General features: G+C 36.0%; 1 protein-coding gene across 3 annotated transcripts in view; it reads left to right on the top strand.

The window, feature by feature from the left end:
* The window catches only part of NT5C2 (5'-nucleotidase, cytosolic II), a 97,998-nt gene that overhangs the window by 45,124 nt on the left and 28,895 nt on the right, over window positions 1-23,979 (top strand). For 2 of the 3 annotated variants that reach the window (XM_043475536.1, XM_043475537.1), the window contains exon 3: window positions 5,418-5,491. In XM_043475536.1, the coding sequence (XP_043331471.1) occupies window positions 5,418-5,491 (74 nt within the window). Of the gene's footprint in view, window positions 1-1,334; window positions 1,515-5,417; window positions 5,492-23,979 lie in introns of those variants that run through there. The other variant, XM_043475538.1, reaches the window with a different exon arrangement.

The following is a 23,979-nucleotide window of genomic DNA, read 5'->3' on the forward strand; positions in this document are numbered from 1 at the left end:
TGTGGAGCAACGTGAGATAAAACTGATTTTGGAAAGATAATGAAAGCTTTGAACTCCTCGAAGATTTTTTTAAAAATTGTATTTGGTAGTAGGTAGTGAGGAATGTCTTGGAGAAGGTAATGGCACCCCACTCCAGTACTCTTGCCTGGAAAATCCCATGGACGGAGGAGCCTGGTAGGCTGCAGTCCATGGGTTCGCGAAGAGTCGGACATGACTGAGAGACTTCACTTTCACTTTTCACTTTTATACATTGGAGAAGGAAATGGCAACCCACTCCAGTGTTCTTGCCTGGAGAATCCCAGGGATGGGGTCGCACAGAGTCGGACACGACTGAAGTGACTTAGCAGTAGCAGTGAGGAATGTTTAAAGGTTATTAAGAGGGAGAGCAGCATGATTAGAGCTGGGCCTTAGGACCATGCTTCTCATCTGTGTTGGAGAACCATTTTCTTCTAAAAGACTTCTCTTCTGTTAGAAATTGATACTTATGATAAAAATTAATTGCTTGAAAAATGAAGAGACATAAAATGAAAGTATACAGTTTTTGTTTTTATGTTCAACAAACAAAACTTTTCTGTCAAATTGTTATAAAAGTTTCTAAATACTTGCAGTTTCTTAAATCAGTAACAGCACTTCACAAATCTGCATTGGACTGTGGACCCCACTTTTGAGTAGCACTACTTCAAAGCAATTAATTTGGCATTAGTGTGCAGGCAGAGCCATTGAGAGATGATTGCTGAAGAGTTAATGAGGGACCTGGACAGGTTGTTAGCAGTTTGAGTGGACTGGAAGATCTGGATTAGAGACATTTGGAAATTTAAATGAAGGCAAGTTAGATGTTGTGGATTTGAGGGAGAGGAAAGAATCAAAAGATGTTAACTAGGTTTTAGACTTAACGGGGAAATGAGAGTGCCCTGGTGGAAATAGAGACTAGTTTGGGGAGAGAGATACAAATTAGGTTTTCAACAAAAATTCACCTTATAGTATTTTTCTGTTAATTAGCAGACACCCACATACATCATTTGGTTGATAATCTAAATTTGCACTCTCCAACAGGCGCTTGTAACTGTAACAAACTTTGAGGATATAATTACACAAACCCATAACCAAAACATGCCTGAGATTTTTTGCTTGTATCCTTAGTCTCATTTGTTGTTGCAGTAACTGTTGTTGGGCCTTTGGCCAGGAAATTGTGACTCCTGGGCAGGAGGAGGAGCTAGGGATAAAGTTCACCAGTGCCAGAGAAATTCTATTCCAAATGGATTCATGTGGAGCAACAGTGATATCCAATGACAAGTTAAATTAGACACAGAGGTGTTTTCTCCAGCACTGTCTCAGAAGAGACATACTGTGGAGGGGCCTGGTTCCGACTAAAACGGTCTTTTTGAAGTAAGGTTAAAGTCACACACACAAAAATTATACTAGGAATTTGAAGAAGAATTCTGTTATGTGACTTCAAGAACTAGTTGACTCAGATAGTTTCACACTTTGCAGAACGGCAACCAGTGACAGATGAGGTAATGCTGCTTTGAATTACAAGTTAAATCTCAAAACCATTAAGAGTTTGCTATTTACAAAATTCCAAATTTAATAAATTGCATGTTCATGTTCCTTTAGTGTGAGAATACTAGATTCCTGTTCTTAAAGCACATTACGTTAATAGTCTTATTTCTTTTGTTTAATGTCTGTATTTATTTGGATAGCATTTCTTCAAGTTTTATGCCTTACTGCAGTGCTGTATGATAGTAAAAGCTGTTACATTTGTCTTTATGTTGACATCTGTGCTCAGTTTTATAGTGTTTCTTGGTCTGTCTGCTAAAGATTGTGTCTGTTTTAATGCTCAAATCTATGTCTTGCAAATGGCTTAGTACATAGGAATTTCTGGCTGATAATTGCATTTTAATGTTGGATGCTTAGTTCAGTTGTGCTTTCTAGGGTGGCAGCTTTGTGCTTTATTTAAAGTAAGCTTTGGAAAGTTTCACAAGTATATGCAGGCTCTTGAAGCTAGAGACGTGGAGTATGTTCCACTGGTTAATAATTTAGAAAAGTGACACAAGTTAACAGGCATTAATGAAGATACAGTCAAGGTTCTGGGACCAATAGAAAATTTTGGCTTCCCCAAGGCAGATAAGGATATTTTTGTTTTAAAAGTGTGGTGAGATGGTGAATCAGCCTTTTAATTGATAGAGCACCTAGCACTTTCTTTTATATAATAACAGTAAAGAATATTTATTAGTTTGACGCCAGGAGATCAGTTTCGCTTTAAGGCTATATTCTGGAGACGTGGTATTTCTGGCTCAGGGCTGCCTCTCAGCTGAAGTCAGTGCATACTTTCAGCATTTGGATGTTTATTATCTTTATAAATCATGGCATATATATTACTGCAGTTATCTATAATGCAGCTGTTCCCTTTTGTCATCACAGCTTTGCTTATGCACTCTAGGTATTCATGCATGAATTAGATTTAATTCCCTATTGCCCCCTTCTCCCATATTGTAGCTTAAATAGGGAAAGAAAAGGAGTGGTGAGAATATATGTGAGGTTTTTCTTTTGTTTCATAATAGTAATAAATTATAGGGGAGACAGGAGTGATTGTTTTTTTAAGTTAAGGAGTTGCTTCTGTAGGTGGGGGTACTTACTTTAAATGAAAATGAAAAGATAGAGGATATTTGGTTTCATAGAAAAGCATCTTTCTAATTTTAGACATCTAAAAAATCTTACTAGTTTTAGCTACTCCCTAAAGGATAGCTTCTAGGATGTATGTCATAAAATGGTACCTGCTTTGTAATAGGTGTTCAACAAACATGTTGATTGAATAAAATGACCAGTTAGTCAAAGAGGAAAGAGTGTGATTTAATGGATATTTAGCAATGATTATTTTTGCAGAAACAGCAGATTTTCTTATTCCTGATAGATATCATTTCCAGAGTTTCTATGGACAATGCCTAAGGATAATAGTATGATCTCTGTATCCTTAAAAATGTGATAAGGAGTACAGGTTAACCTCTCTTCTGGACGAGAAAGAAGTGGGTGGATTATCTAGCTGGGTCTGTTTCTTTCTGCCTTTAGCAGTGATTGATACCAGCAAAGTATCTTTTTGTCTATGATTGTAGCTGTGTCTAAAATCAGCTTGCATCATTCTTATGTCAGAATCAAAACTGTTCCTTTTATTATGTGGTCCTATATCTCTCTCTCCTGGATAGAAAAATCTTCCCAGTCTGTTCCTGCTGAATTCCCACAGAATATTTTAGGCATGTCAGCTGTTTGGGCTTTGATCAAGGATTTGATCCAGTTGGCCCCCTAGCCTGAATTGAGAGTGTGTTTGAAAAGTCTCAGCTTCAGTGTTTCCAGAGTTAAAACCATTACTCAGTGTCTTTACCTTCTCTTGTGCCTTCATAAGGATTTATGTAACTGAAAAAGGTGATAATAAAGTAGATGCTCCAGTTGGTAGTAATAGAGTGAAATTTGATGAAGTGGTAGAAGGGTCATGGTGATATATTTGGAGTTTGGGGGTATTTTTAAAAAGATTTGAGTAGGTGTCATTTGTCCTCTAGTTCCCTGTATCTTTCAGCTATTCACTACTCTTCCTTTCCCATCTGTTACTAACCCAATCAAAATAAGGGTTGATTTTCCAGAATAACAGGTTTTCTTAGGGAAAGAAAGTATAAATGTTTTACATAACATCTGTCTCAGGGACTAAGAGTTTTATAAAACTTATCTAGTGTGCATAGCACACTGTGAGAGAAATAAGTTCATATTTTTTAGAGAATAACATTTCTGAATTCAAGGACCTGTTAAGTCCACCAGTTAAAATATTGTAAGCAAATATTTGATTATTTGCATATAAGATTGGTGCGTGCATTCTGAGATGAGAGGAAAAGCTTTCTATTAAAGTTAAAACAATAGTTCTTGAGTTGGTGAAGAGGTTTTTCTTTAAGTTGTTATCTAGATTAATGGTTTCCAAACTTGAGTATTTCATCAGTTAAAGTATGGAACAGTCATCCCTCTGGATGCATACTTAAATTACATATACTACTATCATTACTTTTGTATAGTAGAAGACATACACAAATTAGACATTTTAAAAATACGAGACAATTTTGAGTAGAAGCTGTAACCCTTTCTTCTGTATTCCAGGGGAGTCTTTCATAGCCTCAGGTGCAGTCACTTCTCTTTGGAGACTACTGACCTATATTGTCAGTGGGAGAAGCCTAGCCCAGATATCTTTATTTTTACCAAGTTTCCTGGGTGATTTGTAGCATTCTCACGTCTCATAGTTACTTATGAGATGAAGACAAAGAAAAGGTTTGGTAATAAGAAGATAAACCATTCAGTAATTTTGGCCACCAAACTTTGGGTTGAGATGGAGGGGATACCCTTACTTTCAGAGATGATTGAAACTTACCCCAAAGCACCATCATGATGATGATCCTGCATACTATTATGTTTAGTTTTCCTTGTATCTTCATAGTTATCTTTCTGAAGTTTGAATCTGCTTATTGCATTTCATCAAAATCTGATAATTTTTTCTTGCCTGCAGGATAATGTCCCATCTCTCTAGTGTGGCACACAAAGTCTTCATTAATCTGACCCTTGCTACCTTTTTTTAGCTTCATAACCTTTATTGCTTCTTTCCCTTTTCTGGAAAACTTGCGTTTGCAACAGAAAAGTAAAACCAAAGAAAACTCAGCTCTAGTAAATGTATTTTGGTTCACTGCAAACCTTATCTTTACTTTGTCATTCTTTGTGGAGTGCCTTTCTTGCTTTATCCTACTGGAAAACTCCTACTGATTGTTTAAGATCAGCTCAAACAACTTGTGCTATCTCCTGCATGTTATTTTATAGCATTTATTGAAATACTTTAATTATTTGCTTAAACCTCTCTCCTGCTACTGCTGAATTCCTCAAGGATAGAGATTGGTTAAAATGTAAGTACCGTGAGGGCGGGTACTCTTTTGTTTTCTGCCATATCACGGTGCCTGGTATGTAGTAGGCATTTGGTAAGTATTTGTTGAATAAATCTGTTTATATTTATGTCTTTACTGTATGGCATATGATAGGCTTTAAGTGAACCTCTGTTCATTAAATAAATTATAAATGAGTGAATGAATTATAAAATATCAGAAATAAGCTATTTTATGGGGTCAGACTTAGAAAAGGAAAACTGATTCTCTGAAATCTTGAGTACATAGCTTTGTTAAAATAAAGACACAATAAGAAAAGTCACATATTTTTGTGTAGTATCTGATGTCACATATGGTATAAGGAGGACTTGAATAATTTATATTGTGAATCTTAATATTGGTATTTAAATGATATCTAAAAAGATAGCCAGATAATTCCATTGAATTTAATTTTTTTTTTTTTTTTTTGGCTACAGTGTTATCATTTTTTACTCTTTTTTTTTTTTTCTTCTTTAGGGTGTTTGTGAACCGGAGTTTAGCCATGGAAAAAATAAAGTGTTTTGGTTTTGACATGGATTATACACTCGCTGGTGAGTAGCACTTTCTGATTGCTTAAAGAACTATTACTTTGGATACAACCCACTAGACCTTTCAATAAACACTTGTTGATGTAGTCACATATTTAGCTGCCAGAAGCTCTTGTTACCAGGCTGCTTTCATTGACATATGTGAATATTGAAATTATCAGATTTCCTTGAGATTTAGATTGTACAGGTAGAACAAGTGCTAAATTAGAGGCCCTGGTAAGAAATGATACAATGAAAGTATGCATTAATATGTATATTTGTGCACTTTTGGCTTTTACTGTGTTAAGCTGTTCTTCAAGGATGGAATTTTGTGTCTGTCTACCACAGGTAAACTTTTATCAGTTAAAATTTTCAATGTTATTCTTAAGACAAATGGAAAATGTGTTGGTTTTCTTTTGAAATGATCATACATATACTATGTAAAGACTTTAAAAGCTAGAGCTATTACTTTTTTCATTATCAAATAGACCTTAGACACCAGCATTGCTGTTTTTGCTGTTCTATCTCTGAGATATATTTGACATACTTAATGTATTAGCCAATAGTTGCAACATATTTTGAGAACTTACGAAGTTTTTATTAAAATATTTGCATTCTGGCAAAAATGTCATTTAATTTCAGAGGTAGTAGGGATGAACAACAAGGATCTACTGTACAGCACAGGGATCTATATATTCAATATCTTATAATCTATAGTGGAAAAGAATCTTTAAAAGAATATATATATATATATATATATAACTGGATCACTTTGCTGTACACCTGAAGCTAATACCAACATAGCAAATCAGTTTTACTTCAAATAAAAAAAATAGACTAAAAAAAAAAGGAGGTGAAGAACTGAGTTGAGCACATGTTTATATGTTTGTACCTGCACATGTGTACAACTCAAAGAGTCTTTCAGAAATTTTCTCTAAAACTATTGTCTTTAAGTACACAAAACATTAAAATGTATTAATTCACTTATCTTCAGAAACTTTATATAACAGTATTAGAAAATTGACTTCCATCTCAAATTATATAAATCTCTATTTGATGTTCAATTTAGGCAACTATAAGTGAATATAAAATGTACAAAAATGAGCACATGCGGTCTATAGGTACTTGTTACATGGATGTGCGTATATTTTACCAAGCAAGTTATATATTGAAAATATACACTGACTTGATGTGAATTTCTCTTTCTTCTCTCTATAATCTTTGTTATTTATTTAGTTTTCTTTAACCTTCAAGCTGTTTTTGCAGTAGATTCTTTTCTGTTTTCCCAATTGGACACAGATGCTTTCAGATATTCTGACCAGAGAGCAGTTAGAAACACTATGCTTTCTCAGTGTAGATCTTGTTGAAAATTGGAAGAAAATCCTGCAGTCTTTCCTTTCTAGAATTCTGCTGTCCAGGGAAAAGAAGATCTTTTGGCAGCTGAAAGGGGTATTAACTAAAGCAGAGATAGAAGTTAATGGGGCTGAAAAGTGACAAACTTTTTTTTCTTGGTTACTAAGACCATCTTACTGTATTGAAGTAGTTTAATAAGTGTTCATTGGAAACTTCTAATGTGCCTGGTGCGTTTTGTTACTGAGCATTGACATAACTGTATATTCTGTAGAACAATTTAAAAAGAAATTCTCTTGTTTAACAAAAAAGTCACTGAATCTTGGTTTCTAAACTTTAAAGCTACCTTATGGTTTCTTCTTTTTATATGCTTTTTTTTTTGTAATCTTACTTTATATTTTGATGTTTATTCTTAGTTTAGACACTATACTTTGCTATATATAATAGTGATTATTATCATTTATTAGGTATTTATTATATGCCAAGCCCTGTTCTAAGTGTTTTACATTGGTTATTTCATTTAATATGCAGATTATCTCACTCACATCACTTATTTAATATTTACAGAATCCTACGAGGCAGATTCTACTATTATTGTCTTCATTTAACAGAGGACACTAAGATTTTGAGGGCTTTGTCTAAAGACATTCAGTTGTGATATAGCTGAACTAAGATTCAGACTTAAGCATGCATGTATACATATGTATATAATATATGTGAATATAATAAGTTTACATTATATTTTGAATAATGACAGTTTATAGCAAGGTATAATTTGAAAGTGATACGCACTTCCCCCTCCCCCTGCAGACAAACTAACCAAGACTTAGGCACTCAAAAAGACAAAGCTGTTTAAAGTAGCCCCCTTAAAAAAAAAAAAATAAATAAAGTAGCCCCCTTGAGAGACTATATATTATTCCAGCAGTTCTATTTTGGATGAAAAACATTGTTACTATCCTTGTGGTATTGCCTTCACTTCATAAAGCATGTAGGAAAACAACTTTACTGATTTCATACTGCCACCTGTTTTCCATAATAAATATTCATAAAATTTATCTGAATAACTTTTGGTTTTTAAACAAACAAACCACACTCTTGAAGTACTAAGGACTTTTCATGAGAAAAATGTGCCATAAAGTACAGTGACAAGACTAAAAGAAGTGTTTTTTTTTTAAGCTTTGAGTATTTGGGATAAATATCCCTGAAATAAGTGGAATTGCCTCACAGGATGAATTCTTGGAAAGGGCTTATATTCTCTCTGAAGCCTTTTCTGAGACATTGTCTTCTCTGTGCAATCCTGACACCTTAGTATATCACTCCCCAGAGCAATTTGTAATTCACTTGCAGTTTTTGTTCACTTGCTTGTCTCCCCTTTGGCCTGCTAGTTCCTCAAGGGTAAGGAGTTTCTTTTTCACATTTGTGTCCTATGTGTGGCCTAAAATCTGGAGTATATTAGTTGCTCAGTAAATATTTATTGAATGAACAATTTGGGTGCATAAGTTTTAATATATCAGTTTAAGAATCAATCATGGTATTTTATGTTTACCCAATATAAAATATACACTAATTATTCAAGTTAAATACTTTTATGCATGGACCCATTTTAAAAATTTTAATAAACTTTATTGAAGAATAAGTTACATACAATGAAGTACATGCATTTTAATTACATAGATTGACTTTTACAAAATGTATATGCCTGTGTAACAAGCAAACATCATCACCGCAATCAAGATAGAGAATTTTTCTGTCACTATAGAAAGTTCCCTCACTGCCTTTGTGAAGTTACTTCTCCTCCTTCCCCTCTTTGCCCCATGGCTTTTTGTCACTACAGATTAATTATACCTTTCCAGAATCTCATGTAAATGGAAGCATACAGTGATGTACTCTGTTTCTACCTTCTTTTGCTTAGCATAATGTTTTTGTGATTCATTCATGCTGTGTCTGTCAGTAGGTAGTTCATTCTTTTTCTCACCCCTAACTTTTTAAACTTTTTATTTTGAAATATTTTTAGATTTGTGGAAAAGTTGCAAAAGTAATAGTTTGCCTTTACTCTCTCCTATGGTAACGTCTTGCTTGACCCATGGTTGACTGTAGGACAATTATAAAAATGAAGAAATTAACATTAGTACAATACTGTTAATTGAACTACAGACTTTATTCAGTTTTTACACTAAAGTCCTTTATTCCAGTTCAAGATCCAAACCAGAATTTCACATTGGATTTAGTTGTCATATTTCCTATGTCTCTTCTGTGATACTTCTGAGTCTTTCATATCTGTCATTGCTTTGACACTTTTGAAGAGTCCTGGTTAGATGTTTTTGTAGAATGTTTCACAATTTGGATTTGTCTGATTTTTTTTTTCCATGAATAGATTGAAGTATTGTGCATAGCTGGGAAAAATACCAAAGAAGTATGTGCCCTTCTTAGAGCATGATACCAGGGGCCCATAATAGGTCTTATTACTAGTGGTGCTAACCAGTGAAAATGATGAAATTCTCTTTTCTCTTTAAACTTTACTTTTTGGGGTCAGGAGAGCAGGTAGCAGTCCTTTGTTTTTATGCCGCAATTTGTGTGTCCATTTATCTGTTGACGGGCATTTGGGTTGTTTCCAGTTTGGGGCTATTGTGAGTAAAACTGTTAACATTTGTGTAGGAGTCTATTTGTAGATGTATATTTTTATTTTTTTCTGGGAAAACATTTAGGAGTGTAATTGCCATATAATGTTTACCTCGTGGGAAACTGACAAATGGTTTTTCAAAGTAGTGATACTATTTTAAATTTGTACCCAGAAAACATGCAAATTCTAGTTGCTCCACTCCTATCTACACTTGATATTGTCAGTCCTTTGAATTTTAGCCATTCTAGTGAATATGTAGTATTATTTCACTGTTGACTTTATTTTGTATTTCTCTGATAACTAGTGATGTTGAAAATCTTCATGTGCTTATTGTGTATATGTGTTTCTTTTGTGAAGTGCCTGTTCAAATGCTTATGTTTTAATTGGGTTGTTTATCTTTTTATTGTCAATTATAGAAGTTCTGTATATATTCTGAATGCTGATCCTCTTTCAGATACATATCTTGTGACTGTATTGGCCAATATGTGTTAGTCTATCTATTGACATTCTATTCCATTGATATCAGTGAATGTCACATGGTCTTGACTGGTTATTGTAGGTTTATAGTTACTCTTAAAGTAAGGTAGTGTTAAGTCCTTTAACTTTATTCTTTTCTCAAATTATTTTTGATATTCTAGGTCCTTCATATTTCTGTGTAAATTTTAGAATAAACTCATCAGTTTTTCAAAAAAGCCTGGATGGGATTTTGTTTATGATTGTCTTCATCCTTTATTCCATTTGATATCTTAATTATGTAGAATCTTACAGTCCATGAACATGATACATTATTTGATTTACCTAATCTTCTTTAGTATCTTAACAATTTTTTGTGATTTTTGGTATAAAGGTTTCATACATATTTTGTTACATTTATCTGTTAAATATTTCATATTTTAATGTAGTTTTAGATGGTGTTTTACATTCCATTTTCTTTTTTTTTTTGTCATTAGCATTTGGAAATGCAGTGTGTTTTTGTGTCCTGTGACCTGTTTAATTTGCTTATTAGTTCTAGTAACTCTTTTGTAGATGCCTTAGAATTATCTACCTCTATTGGCAACCTACTCCAGTACTCTTGCGTGGACAATCCTATGGATGGAGGAGCCTGGTGGGCTACAGTCCATGGCGTCGCAAAGATTCGGACACGACTGAGCATCTTCACTATGATCATATCATCTACAAATGATTTAATTTTCCTTTCCAATCTATATATCTTTATTGTGGTTTGGTCGCTAAGTTGTGTATGATTTTTGCGACCCTGTGGACTATATGTAGTCCACTAAGTCTCCTCTGTCCATGGGATTTCCCAGCAAGAATACTGGAGTGGGTTGCCATTTTCTTCTCCATGGGATCTTTACCAACTGAGCCACCAGGGAAGCCCATATATCTTTATAATTTATTTTACTAAAAAAATTTTTTGGCTTCATTGTGCTGACTAAAACCTTTGTACCATGTTGTATTAACTTCCTGAGTGTTCTTGATCTTAGGGAGAGAATGTTCAGTTTTTCACTGTTAAATAAGGTGTTGGTTTTATGTAGATAATTTTTATCAGGTTGAGGAAGTTCCCTTTTATTCTTAATTTTCTGAGAGTTCTGTTTTGTTTTTTAATGTGAATGGGTGCTAAATTTCATCAGATGTTTTTCTGTCTCAGTTGAGATGATTATATGTTTTTTGCTTTTTTAAAAGTCTACTAAAAGGGTGAATTGCACTGACTGATTTCTGAATATTAAACCAGTTTTGCATTCCTAGAATAAATCCTGCTTGGTCATGTACTTGGTCATGTACATGTTCCTTAAATATTTGATAGGATTAACTAGTGAAGCCATGTAGGCCAGGAGTTATCTCTTTGTGAGAAGGTTTCAAATTATTGGGCTTCCCTGATAGCTCAGTTGGTAAAGAATCTGCCTGCAATGCAGGAGACCCCGGTTCGGTTCCTGGGTCGGGAAGATCTGCTGGGGAAGGGATAGGCTAGCCACTCCAGTATTCTTGGGCTTCCCTTGTGGCTCAGCTGGTAAAGAATTTGCCTGCAGTGTGAGAGACCTGAGTTTGATCCCTGGGTTGGGAAGATCCCCTGGAGAAGGGAAAGGCTACCCACTTCAGTATTCTGGCCTAGAGAATTCCATGGACTGCATAGGCCATGGTGGTCTCAAAGAGTTGGACATGACTGAGCAACTTTCACTTCAAATTATACATTCAACTTTTAAACAAAAATATGGGGCTAGTCAGTTTCTGTTTCTTCCTGTATCAATTTTGATAATTTGTGCCTTTTCATCTAAGTTTCAAATTTATTGACATCAAATAATTCATAATGTTTTAAAATTATTCTTAAGTTTGGTTGCTTTGCTTCTGTATTCTCTTAGCACCATTAATATCTTTGATATTGTTGACCTACTTTCTTGCTTCAGGCATTAATGAAATATGCCAGTTCTCTATGCAGAATGAAATGTGACACAATACACTTTGTTTCATTTTTTCCCCTTGTACTGATTTTAGAGTTTGGGGGTTAAGGAATTGGTTGTTTTAGCTTTTTTTTTTTTTATTATCAATAACTAGAACTAGTGAAAGTCGCTCAGTCGTATCTGACTCTTTGCGACCCCATGGACTATATAGTCCATGGCATTCTCCAGGCTAGAATACTGGAGTGGGTACCCTATCCCTTCTCCAGGGCATCTTCCTGACCCTGGAATCGAACTGGGGCCTCCTTCATTGCAGGCGGATTCTTTACCAACTGAGCTATCAGGGAAGCCAGTATTATCAATAGCTCCGTATATATTAAGTGCTTAATAAATAGTAGCTGTTACAATAAATGGCTACCTTCTTTGTATAACTCTATTCCTAAAGATAAGACATTCAATGACCATTTGCCTTTTTTTTTTTTTTAATTGGGAGAAGGAACAAGCTAATGAACATTCATTTTATCTGGAATGAAATGATTAGATATGCTATAAAATTGCTATCTACATAATCTATGAATTGGCTATTCTGGCAAGTAATGTTTTGAGTGTCACAGGGTTATCATTTACAGCATAGATGGATTACTGGCTTTTAGAGTTAGAATGCAGTGAGATTGATAGTAAGGCAAGGATTGGTGTTTCCGAAGAGTCTGGATAGGACATTACATCTCAAGTGGCAGTCTTGTTTTGGAATGGTTCATTCAGTAAGAGAAGGTGGTTATGGTTTCAGGGCCTACTTTATCACACTGTAAGCTTTCCCTAAATTTCTTCAGAGAAAACAACTACATAGGTTTTCTCAAAGTTTCTCTTCCCGTGTTTACACATGTTTGAAATATATATGACCTTTCCATGGAAAGAGTTTGGGATGGAATCTAATTTTGGGGAGTTAAGCTATTTTCATAAGAAAACAGTTTTGTTTGGGTCTAGAAAATGACCATAGGAGACCTTCTTTGGGAGGAGAGGTGTCATGGATTGGGTTAACTTTGGGTCACTTTTAGTCTATATTGATTGGTAAGAAGATTGACTTTGATAATCCTCATCTTCATGTCAGATGTCAGGGTTGATAGAATTAGTGGTAAATAATCACTTAAAACTTTGATTTATCACTAATAAGAAAGAGGATAACTGAGGCAAGAATACATACATGGATTCTAAGCATGTTAAGCTGTGTATGTAATTATTCCAAACTCGCAGTTTTCCATAAGTGAATTATACAAACCTTTGATAGAATGAAATTAAGTTGTGGGGTTTTTGTTCTTTTAGTTTATTAGAAGAGAAATTGATTTTGTTTTTGTTGTACTGCTGAGTTGTGTCCGACTCTCTGTGATCCTGTGGACTGCAGCACACCAGGCTTGCTTTCTCCTCCCCTACCTCCCAGAGTTTGCTCAAATTCATGTCCGTTGAGTTAGTGATACTATCTAACCATCTCCTCCTCTTCTGCCCCTTCTCCTTTTGCCTTCCATCTTTCCTAGCATCAGGATCTTTTCCAATGAGTTGGCTTTTTGCATCAGGTGGCCAGATGGCCTTATGTTAATTTTCAAAAATTTCATGATTTTGCTTAGAGTTTGGTACATTTATTCATTGAGTGAAGTGAATCACAGTGTTCAGTAACAGTCCGTTCTGATGGGAACTTCACTGTCTTCATCTCATCCCAATGTCAGCCTCATACCTCACATAGTTATTTTTTTTTATGAGAAGATCCCTTTATCATCAGCTATCCTTGTAATTAAAGCAAGCTATACATTTTTTTGTTTTTATTAGTTTATTTGCAGGATTTCTGTGTAAGATTGACATTTTTGTATAGATAAAAATTAAAACTTGCAAGCAGAGAATTTTTGGACCTGAATCAGTTTTAATCCTGAAACCTGCCTATAGAATTAATGCCAGTATTGGTATTTATTTAAAGCTTCATCTCTGCAGTACTCTAGGTTAACACTTTATTTCTCTAATGGAATTATGTACATTAATTATAGTATAACCAGTTTGTCTACTAAATACAGATTAAATGTATACAAAAGTCAGTGTTTAGAATCTAGGCCATACTTCAGTTCAGTTGCTTAGTCATGTCTGACTCTTTGCAGCCCCATGGAGTGCGGCATGCCGGGCTTCCCTGTCCATCACCAACTTCCAGAGCTTACTCAAACTCAGGTCCATCGAGTCAATGATGCCATCCAACCATCCCATCCTCTGTTGTCCCCTTCTCCTCCTGCCTTCAATCTTTCCTAACATCAGGGTCTTTTCCAGTGAGTCAGTTTTTCTCAACAGGTGGCCAAAGTATTGAAGCTTCAGCTTCAGCATCAGTCCTTCCAATGAACATTTGCGACTGCTTTCCTTTAGGATTGACTGGTTGGATATCCAATCCAAGGACTGGAGTCCCTGGGACTCCAAGAGTCTTCTGCACAACACAGTTCAAAAGCATCAATTCTTTGGTGCTCAGCTTTCTTTAATGGTCCAACTCTCACATCCATACATGACTACTGGAAAAACCATAGCTTTGACTAGACGGACCTTTGTGGCAAAGTAATGTCTCTCTGCTTTTTAATATGCTGTCTAGGTTGGTCATAGCTTTTCTTCCGAGGAGCAAGCGTCATACTTAGTCTTGTATATTAGCTTCGTTACCAACAAGTGATGGACTATGTTCTGGTTTCCTGTTTTATTAAATTGTCTACTGTAGGTCCTTTCTAGACCTCGGAATTTGTGTTTGTGGTCTTTATCTGAGAGTAATGTTTAGCCTTTTTGTGCTTCAGTGAGACAGACTGATGGATCAAACTTGTAAGTGCATTCTCCAGGACAAACCAAGCCCAAAAAGATCTTGATAGTTGACCTAAGATTAGGTTTTTGAACTTGTGAGAGAGCAAGAAAGTTGTTTATAACCACATTACTCCCTCTCCATAGAATGAAGGGACCAATCTGTACTATTTGTTAATTTTGTTTCTTTGATTTTGTTTGCATACAGGACTCCTAAAAATGTTATGTTACAGAATTTGTTGTTACTAACAGTGGGCAGAAGAGTGAAAATAGAAAATAAAAGGAGGATTTGAGTTTTTAAGGTTTAGTTCTTGTTCATTTTTCAAGTGGCATATAGGCATAAACAGACCTGGGGTTTCCATTACTGTTAGTATTTTGTTACTTAGTTTTATAATATTACACCTAGAAATTTATTGCTGAGGTTTCAAACGAGAAAATATTTTATGATTAACTGAGTCACATAATGTACTTAAGATCACCTCCTAATGGTAATAGATCATCTCTTTCTGACAGACTGCTAATCTCCAAAACGTGGTTTCTTTAACAAGCAAAATGCTAGTCACTAGTTGTTAAGTGAGTGTAATCTTGGTGTAAAAAAGTAATTAAAAAAAAAAACAACAAACCAGGATAGCTCTTTTTCTGTTTTGAAGGGTAAGTTCCATGCACTCTGAGCTCAGACCCAGTCTTGTTTTTCATCTTTACCTTTGAGGCTCTGTGGTAAGAGAAAGAAGAGTGTGGTAGACCTGGATCTGGATCCCAGCTCTGCCTTGTACTAGCTCTTGGCTACTAGCATGTTACTTAACCTCTTCATTTAATCCAAAAACAGGGCAGGGTTATAGGGATGAACTATTGGTATAAGGTTTGAATGGAATAATGAATATATGTAAAATGATAAATGCAGGGAAAGTAGTTTTCTTGCTCTGATTGGTGATACCAAAATGTTAATTTACTGAACTTGAGCATAAGGGAAACTCTAAGGAGAAAAGTATCAATATTAATTAAACTCATTTGTATTCCTCTATATTGTGGGGAAACCTGGAATGCTAAACAGTTGACAGTGGAATATTTAATCACTCTTTTGAATTTTCTTCTTAAGTATTGCCAATGATCACAAAAAATAGAAAGTTAAAGTTCTTTTCTGAGTAGATTCTTAATGACAAAGTATTTGGCATCAGATTATGTTTCCATAGAAATTAAGCAGTGTTTTCAGTGAAGGGTTATTTCTTAGCAGGATCATGCTGAAGAAATAGATTTCTGTGAAAAGGTTCTTACTTAAATTTAAAATTTTTACTTTAGGACAGAGGTATCATAAGTACAAGGGGAGTTATTTGCTTTTTTGAAACAGTAAGACTCTTTTAAGTGGAAAGAACTAGTTGACTTTTGGGTTGCATGAAAAACTTAAACATACAGTAAGTTCCATGGAATTAATATCAAAATTATATATGTAGAATTGTTTTCAGAAATTTACCCCAAGGGAGAGTAGCACAACATTTTTGGGTAGCAGTGAGGTGTGGGGGAAGGTTCACTAGTATTTACTTAATGCCCTTCACAAATATAAAGTCACCCTTGCGCTTCCCTGGTGTCTCAGACGGTAAAGAATCTGCCTGCAATGCAGGAGACCCAGGTTTGATCCCTGGGTCAGGAAGATCCCCTGCAGAAGGGCATGGCAGCTCACTCCAATATTTTTGCCTGGAGAATCCCATGGACAGAGGAGCCTAGTGGGCTACAGTCCATAGGGTCACGAAGAGTCGAACACGACTCAGCCACTAATCACTTTCACTTTCACTTTCATTAGAAGCTATGAAATGTACTTTATGTACAGTGTACCGTTTAATTCTCACATCAGCCCTCTGAGATAGGAATCACTAGGTAAAGAATCTGCCTACTGGTGCAGGAGCTGCGGGTTCAGTCCCTTAGTCTGGAAGATCCCCTGGAGAAGGAAATGGTAATCCCCTCCAGTATTCTTGCCTGGAAAATTCCATGGGCAGAGGAGCCTGGTGGCTGCAGCCCAGGGGGTTGCTAAAGAGCCAGACTTGACTTAGTGACTAAACAGCGATAATAAAGCTCCATTTTACAAATAAGGCCCCAGAGTCAACAGGTAAGATGACTTGTATGAAGCTTGTACATTGACTCAAACGTGTACACACTCAGTTGCTCAGTTGTGTCTGACTCTTTATGACCCCATGGACAGTAGCCCACTAAGCTCCTCTGTCCATGGAATTTTCCAGGCAAGAATACTGGAGGGGGTTGCCATTTTCTATTTCAAAGGGTTTTCCTGACCCAGGGAATGAACCCTCGGCTCTTGCATTGGCAGGTGGATTCTTTACCACTGCACCTCCTAGCTAAAATTTAAAACCAAGTCAGTTTTCATTTCTCTTGCTGCTCCCAGCTATCAGAGGTACAGAAATTATTTACTCATCTCTTGATAAGAACTTAATAATAGAAAAAAGTTCATCAACATAAAAGATAAAAGCCTTCTTTTTTTTCCCCAAAATGGGAATTCTCCCTAAAGCAAAATCCGTCTTGCTCTGGCGTCTAAATGTAGTCCGCATCCTTAAACTACAGATACAGTTGAGTTCAGTCGCTCAGTCGTGTCCGACTCTTTGCGACCCCATGAATCGCAGCATGCCAAGCCTCCCTGTCCATCACCAACTCCCGGAGTTTACTCAAACTCATGTCCATCAAGTCGCTGATGCCATCCAGCCATCTCATCTTCTGTCGTCCCCTTCTCCTCCTGCCCCCAATCCCTCCCCGCATCAGGGTCTTTTCCAGTGAGTCAACTCTTCGCATGAGGTCGCCACAGTATTGGAGTTTCAGCTTCAGCATCAGTCCTTCCAATGAACACCCAGGACTGATCTCCTTTAGGATGGACTGGTTGGATCTCCTTGCAGTCCAAGGGACTCTCAAGAGTCTTCTCCAACACCACAGTTCAAAAGCATCAATTTTTCGGCGCTCAGCTTTCTTCACAGTCCAACTCTCACATCCATACATGACTACTGGAAAAACCATAGCTTTGACTAGATGGACCTTTGTTGGCAAAGTAATGTCCCCATCTATTTCCCATGAGGTGATGGGACCAGATACAGTAGTTGCCCCTTGATCAACAGTTTCACTTTTGATGGTTTCATTTACCCACAGTCAACTGTGGTCTGAAAATACTTAAATGGAAAATTGCAGAAATAAACAACCTGTAAGTTTTTTTTTTCTTTTTTTTTCATTTATTTTTATTAGTTGGAGGCTAATTACTTCACAACATTGCAGTGGGTTTTGTCATACATTGACGTGAATCAGCCATGGAGTTACATGTATTCCCCATCCCGAACCATGGAATATTACTCAGCCGTTAAAAAGAATTCATTTGAATCAGTTCTAATGAGATGGATGAAACTGGAGCCCATTATACAGAGTGAAGTAAGCCAGAAAGATAAAGAACATTACAGCATACTAACACATATATATGGAATTTAGAAAGATGGTAATGATAATTCGTAAGTTTTAAATTGCACGTTATTCTGAGTAGCTTCATGGACTCTTGTACTTGATTGTTTCATCCCACCCAGAATATGAATCATCCCTCTGTCCAGAGTGTCCTCCCTGTTAGTCACTTAGTAGCCCTCTCAGTAATTAGATCAGCTGTCATGATATCACAGTGCTTGTGTTCAAGTGACCTTTATTTTTTATTAGTGGCCCCAAAGAGCAAGAGTAATATGATGAGTAATATATGGCAGTGCATATATGCTGAAGAGAAACCAAATGAAATTTCATTCTCAAAAAAGAAAAAGAAAAAGTTCTCAATAAGGAAAAAAAAAAATCATCATATGCTAAGGTTACCAAGGTCTATAGTAAGAATGAATATTCTGTTCATGAAATTGTGTAAAAGGAACTAGAAAATCATAAAAACTTTGGCTACTGTGTGTGTGATGAGGCTTAGTTAAGATGGAAAAGGCATTAAATTTGTACATATTTTGAGAAAGAAGGACCATGTAACTTTTATTATAGTATATTGGTATAATTGTTCTATTACATTATCATTGTTCATCTCTTACTGTGACTAATTTATAAACTTTATCAGAGGTATGTATGTATAGGGAAAAAGTAGTGTATGTAAGCTTTGATACTGTCTGCAGTTTCAGGCATCCAGTTGGGGTCTTGGAATGAATCCATCGAAGACAAGGGGGGAGTGCTATAGTTTTATCCAATTTTTCTTTAATTTTTATTAATAGAAGCAATCTTAAGGGAATGAAGCTTCAGAGTACTATATTCTATTGTTAGAATTCTAAAATCGTGCTTTTTTTTTTCCAATTAAAAAATCTTGGGAGGGATTGAAAATATGTTTTAGACTCTTTCCTTTTGAATTTTTCTGACCTCCTCTCCTGTCTACACCATATCATGAACTGCTGGGGGTGAAATGTAATAATCCCATATACCTAAGCACTTTGCATTAACAAGCCTAAAGTGGGGAAGGAAGATAGAATAAAAAGCTATTAGGAGCATCAGGGAAGAAATAAAGAGAAACTGGTTCTTGGTCTCGGTCAATCAGAAGGTTACCCTGCTACTTGCAGAAGCATCTCAGGACTTTTGGTTTCTTATCCTATCCTCTCAGGCATAGTAGATGCCCTCTGATCTTGTTTAATTGTTACTGGAGCTGACTCAACTCACTTGACATTTAAATGAACATTTTTTGCATGGTGTATTTGCTTGGACTAAAGTCCAGGGCACTCAGATCATGTTTCTGTCAGCAGTTGTGTATTCTTACCAAGCTTATTGGCATTAGAAGCATTTAAAGGGGTGAGGAAAAGAATTCTAAAGTAAGAAGTATTATATAATACTGGTGGACTGTCCCTCAGGACATCTCAAACAGGGTAGAGCACATTTTCACTCCCTTTGTTTAAATTGTGGTAAAATATTCGTAACATAACTGCTGTTTTTTCATTTCTAATCATATAATTGAGTGGCATTAAATACATCCACAGTGTTGTGCAACCTTCACCACTATCCATTTCCAGAACTTTTTCATCATCCCAAACAGAAATTCTGTACCCATTGTGAAAGTCTCTCAGTTGTGTCCGACTCTTTGTGATCCCATGGACTATACAGTCCATGGAATTCTCCAGGCCAGAATACCGGAGTGGGTAGCCTTTCCCTTCTCCAGGGGATCTTCCCAACCCAGGAATCGAATCCAGGTCTCCCACATTGCAGACAGATTCTTCACCAGCTGAGCCACCAGAGAAGTCCAGGAATACTGGAGTGGGTAGCTTATCCCTTCTCCAGTGCATCTTCCAACCCAGGAATCAAACCAGGGTCTCCTGCATTGCAGGCAGATTCTTTATGAACTGAGCTATCAGGGAAGCCCTGTACCCATCAAGCAGTAATTTTTCATTCCCTCCTCCCTTCAACCCCTGTAACCTCTAATTTACTTTATGTATCTGTGAACTTACCTATTCTAGATGTTTAATATACATAGTAGAGTCATAGAATATTTGTCTTTTTATGTCTAGCTTATATCACCTAGCATAATGTTTTCAAATTTCATCCATGTTTTATCATATCTCAGAATTTCGTTCCTTTTTGAGGCTGAATAATGTTCCCTTATTTTTATATACCACATTTTGTTATCCACTGTCAGTGGATACTTTGGTTGCTTCCATCTTTGCAATCTGTGACTAATGCTCCTTTGAGCAATGGTGTACAAGTATCTGCTTAAGTCCTTGCTTAAGTTATTCTCGGTCTATACCCTGGGATGGAATTGCCGAATCATATGGTAATTCTATGTATAACTTTTGGGGGAACTGCCACACTGTTTTTCACAGTGATTGCACCATTTTACATTGCCATCAGCCATGCAAGAGGGTTCCGGTTTCTCTACATGCTTACCAAAACCTGTTATTTTCAAGCTTCTGTTGTTTTTATTTTGATAATAGCTCTCAATGGGTGTGAGTTGGTATCTCATTGTGGTTTTAATTTGCATTTTCCTAATGATTGGTAATGTTGAGCATCTTTCATGTGCTTATTAGCCATTTGTATACCTTATTTGGAGAAATATCTAAAGTTCTTTGTCCAATTTTTAAATGGGTTGTTTGTTTTGCTATTGAGTTGTAGGAGCTGTTTAAATATTCTGGATGTTAATCCCTTCTCAGGTATATGATTTGCAAATATTGTCTCTCATTCTGTGTGTTGTTTTTTCACTCTCTTGATGGTGTCTTTTGAAGCAGAAAAGTTTTTAATTTTGGTGAAGACTAACTTACCTGTTTTTTCTTCTGTTGCCTGTGACTTTGCTGCTTTCACATCCAAAAATCATTGCCAAATACAGTGTAATGAAAACGTCCTAAATGTTTTATATTTTTAGTTCTTAACATTTAGATCTTTGATCCATTTTGAGTTAATTTTTTTTGTGTGGTATAAGGTAAGGGTCCAACTTCATTCTTTCACATGTGGACATCTAGTTTTAACACCATTAAAGACTGCTGTTTCCTTGCTAAATGGACTTAACATTCTTGTCAATCATTTGACCGTATTTGCAGGGAGAGCACTTTTTAAAAAAGTGAAACATATGACAATGTAAACTTGTCTGTGCTTCAGCACCTCTCCTTAAAGAAAGATGAGGTTCCTTGCAATAGTGCTGAATGAAATGAATATGAAACATCAGCTGAGTTGAACTTAATTGTGGATGGGTATAAACTGGATGAATCTGAAGTTCTTAGTGTGACAACAGGGTCTCTTAAAGAAATGCATTTCTTGAAAAAAAAAAGTTCTGTTTTATAAACCAAGGAAGATAACCACAAGGAAGATGATCAAAAAGGGCAGAGAAATTCTTCTTATCCTAGGTCATGAGATAGTCAGAGCATCCTTCTCATAACTTGGAAAACAGAACTTGCACATTATTACCTAACTCCAGTCCATAGGGTCGCAGAAAAGTTGAACCCAGCTTAACAACTAAACAACAACTTCTGTGTCTCTTCTGGGGTGCTTCCCAGGTGATGCTAGTGGTGAGGAACCCGCCTGCCGGTACAGGAGACATAAGAGACACGGGTTTGATCCCTGAGTTGGGAGGATTCCCTGGAGGAGGGCATGGCAACCCACACATAGCGTTCTTGCCTAGAGAATCCCATGGGCAAAGGGGCCTGACAGGCTGCAGTCCACGAGGTCACAGAGTCAGACATGACCGAAGAGACTTAGCATGCAGCACGCACAGCCCTCCAGGCAGATTCTCCATGTGCAAGAGGTTTTTGTGTTAGTGAATGAGAGCCTCCAAGTCAGTGAAAGTTTTATTAACCTATGTGTATCGTCTTCTTCATGAGGGATGTATCAGTTTGAGAATGGATCAAATATACAGAGTTGAAGATTAAAGTAATATAAAAACAGATGTAGTTTGATAAGTAAAGTGCATTCATTTCTCCCCTGAGAAATTTTTTTTTCTCAAAAGAACTTTTGAAGGTGGTTTTCTGTTGCTTGTTTCTTCTGAAACAGTAGAAAAGGGGGATAAGCTGAGTGAATAGAGAAACTAGGGTAACAGATAAAAGGAGTGAGGGAAACCTTTCTCCAAAAAGAGATGATCCCTTTCCATAAAAGAAAAAAACAAGGATGCTAGTTGATAGATTTATCAGTAAAAGTAAGTTGGAAAATACCCTCATAAAAATAAGCAAAACAAAAATTTAATTAGAATACATTATGAGGACTCAACCCAAAAAAGAATTGTGAAGATGAGAAGTGATAATTTAGTACTCAAGTACAATCAGTGATTTGTATCAAAGATCCAGTTAGAATAAGCTGTACTTGACAGGGCCTATGGTTGAATCAGTTTACATAGCTAGAAGGTTTATTACATACAAAGCAATAAAATTTACTTTTATGTAAACCCCCAGAAGAGATTTGAAGTGACTTGCAAAATTAAACACATATAAAATGGGTCAAAAGACTAATTTTTATAAAAGAATGTCCATAAGAAGATATGCTTCCAAATACATATTATCCTTCATAAAGTCACCTGATTAGAGAAAAATTACTGTAATATGGCTATTTCTTAGAATTTTAGTAATTCTTTTGGAATTGTTTTCATAGCCAATTCTATGAAAATCTACTTCATTGCTTCAAGTAGTCACACCTGTTTTGCTTTTTAATATTTATTTTTTTAAATTTTTGGCTGTGTTGGGTCTTATTGCTGTGCATGGGCTTTCTCTAGTTGCTGTGAGTGGGAGCTGTACTCTGGTTGTGGTCCGTGGACTCCTCATTGCAGTGGCTTTTCTTGTTGGAAAGCATGGGCTCTAGGCATGGAGGCTTCAGTAGTTGTAGTGCATGGGCTCAGTAGTTGTGGCGCTCAAGTTAGTTGCTCTGAGGTTTATGGGATCTGCCCAGACCAGGGATCAAACCAGTGTCCCCTGTGTTGCACGGTGGATTCTTAACCACTAGACCACCAGAGAAGCTCTCAGCACTCACCTGTTTTTTTAACCCAGCTTCAATTTCCCTTTTAATCACTGGTTGCTCTCAATAACTGCCTCCCCACCATCTTAAATTAAATTCATCGTTTGTTGATGAAAACATATCACCAGGGCGATATATATCTAGAACAACGTGCTGTAGACTCTGAAAGTAATTTTGAAACAATTTCAGATATGTTTTGAGTCATGCATTATTGGAGTAAGTATATATTGCTATGGAGTGGTTATTTTGAATGAGAAAAGTCTCATTTTGATGAGTAAGTTTTACTATATTTGCTTTTAAAAGGCATTATTTGGGGAAAGAATGGGGGGAAAGGCATAATACAGTTTGATTGTGTTCATTTCAGGATTGTTTTGGAGATTTTTTGGTTTTTCTTTTTTTGGGGGATAGTTGTCTTTTAGGGAGAACTACTTTGGAATAGATTCATTGATCCTTAGGTAGGAATATTTTATTAGTTTGTTTCTTTAACTGATTTAAGCTATTCTTTTTTTAAACTGAGCTATTGTTGATGGCGTCCCTAGTTTAAAAATTTTCTCACATGTTTACACTGTTTTATTTTGTTCCGCCCAGCATATCAGCCTATATGTTAACTCGGATTTCCTGAGAGTATTAATGCATGGTAATACTAAGCCAGTCCTATCATACTAAAAGATTAGTGCTTTTGGTAGAATGATTTTTTCATCAAAACTATAAAATTGATAACCATAGTATAGTTAAAATATTTCTAAGCAATCGTTAATTTGGAAGGGTTTTATAATAACTTACTGCTAATAAAAAGACTGTTCTTCATTGGCCTCTAAATGGAAAGGAGATTTAAGCTGTAATTAAAGGATCACCTGACCTAGGTAATGGAATAATTCTGTAGGTACATATGTATGATACTTGCGTGTGTGTGTTAGTCGCTCAGT

Source organism: Cervus canadensis, chromosome 8, assembly GCF_019320065.1.
Source record: "Cervus canadensis isolate Bull #8, Minnesota chromosome 8, ASM1932006v1, whole genome shotgun sequence".
NCBI classification, from domain to species: Eukaryota; Metazoa; Chordata; class Mammalia; order Artiodactyla; family Cervidae; genus Cervus; species Cervus canadensis.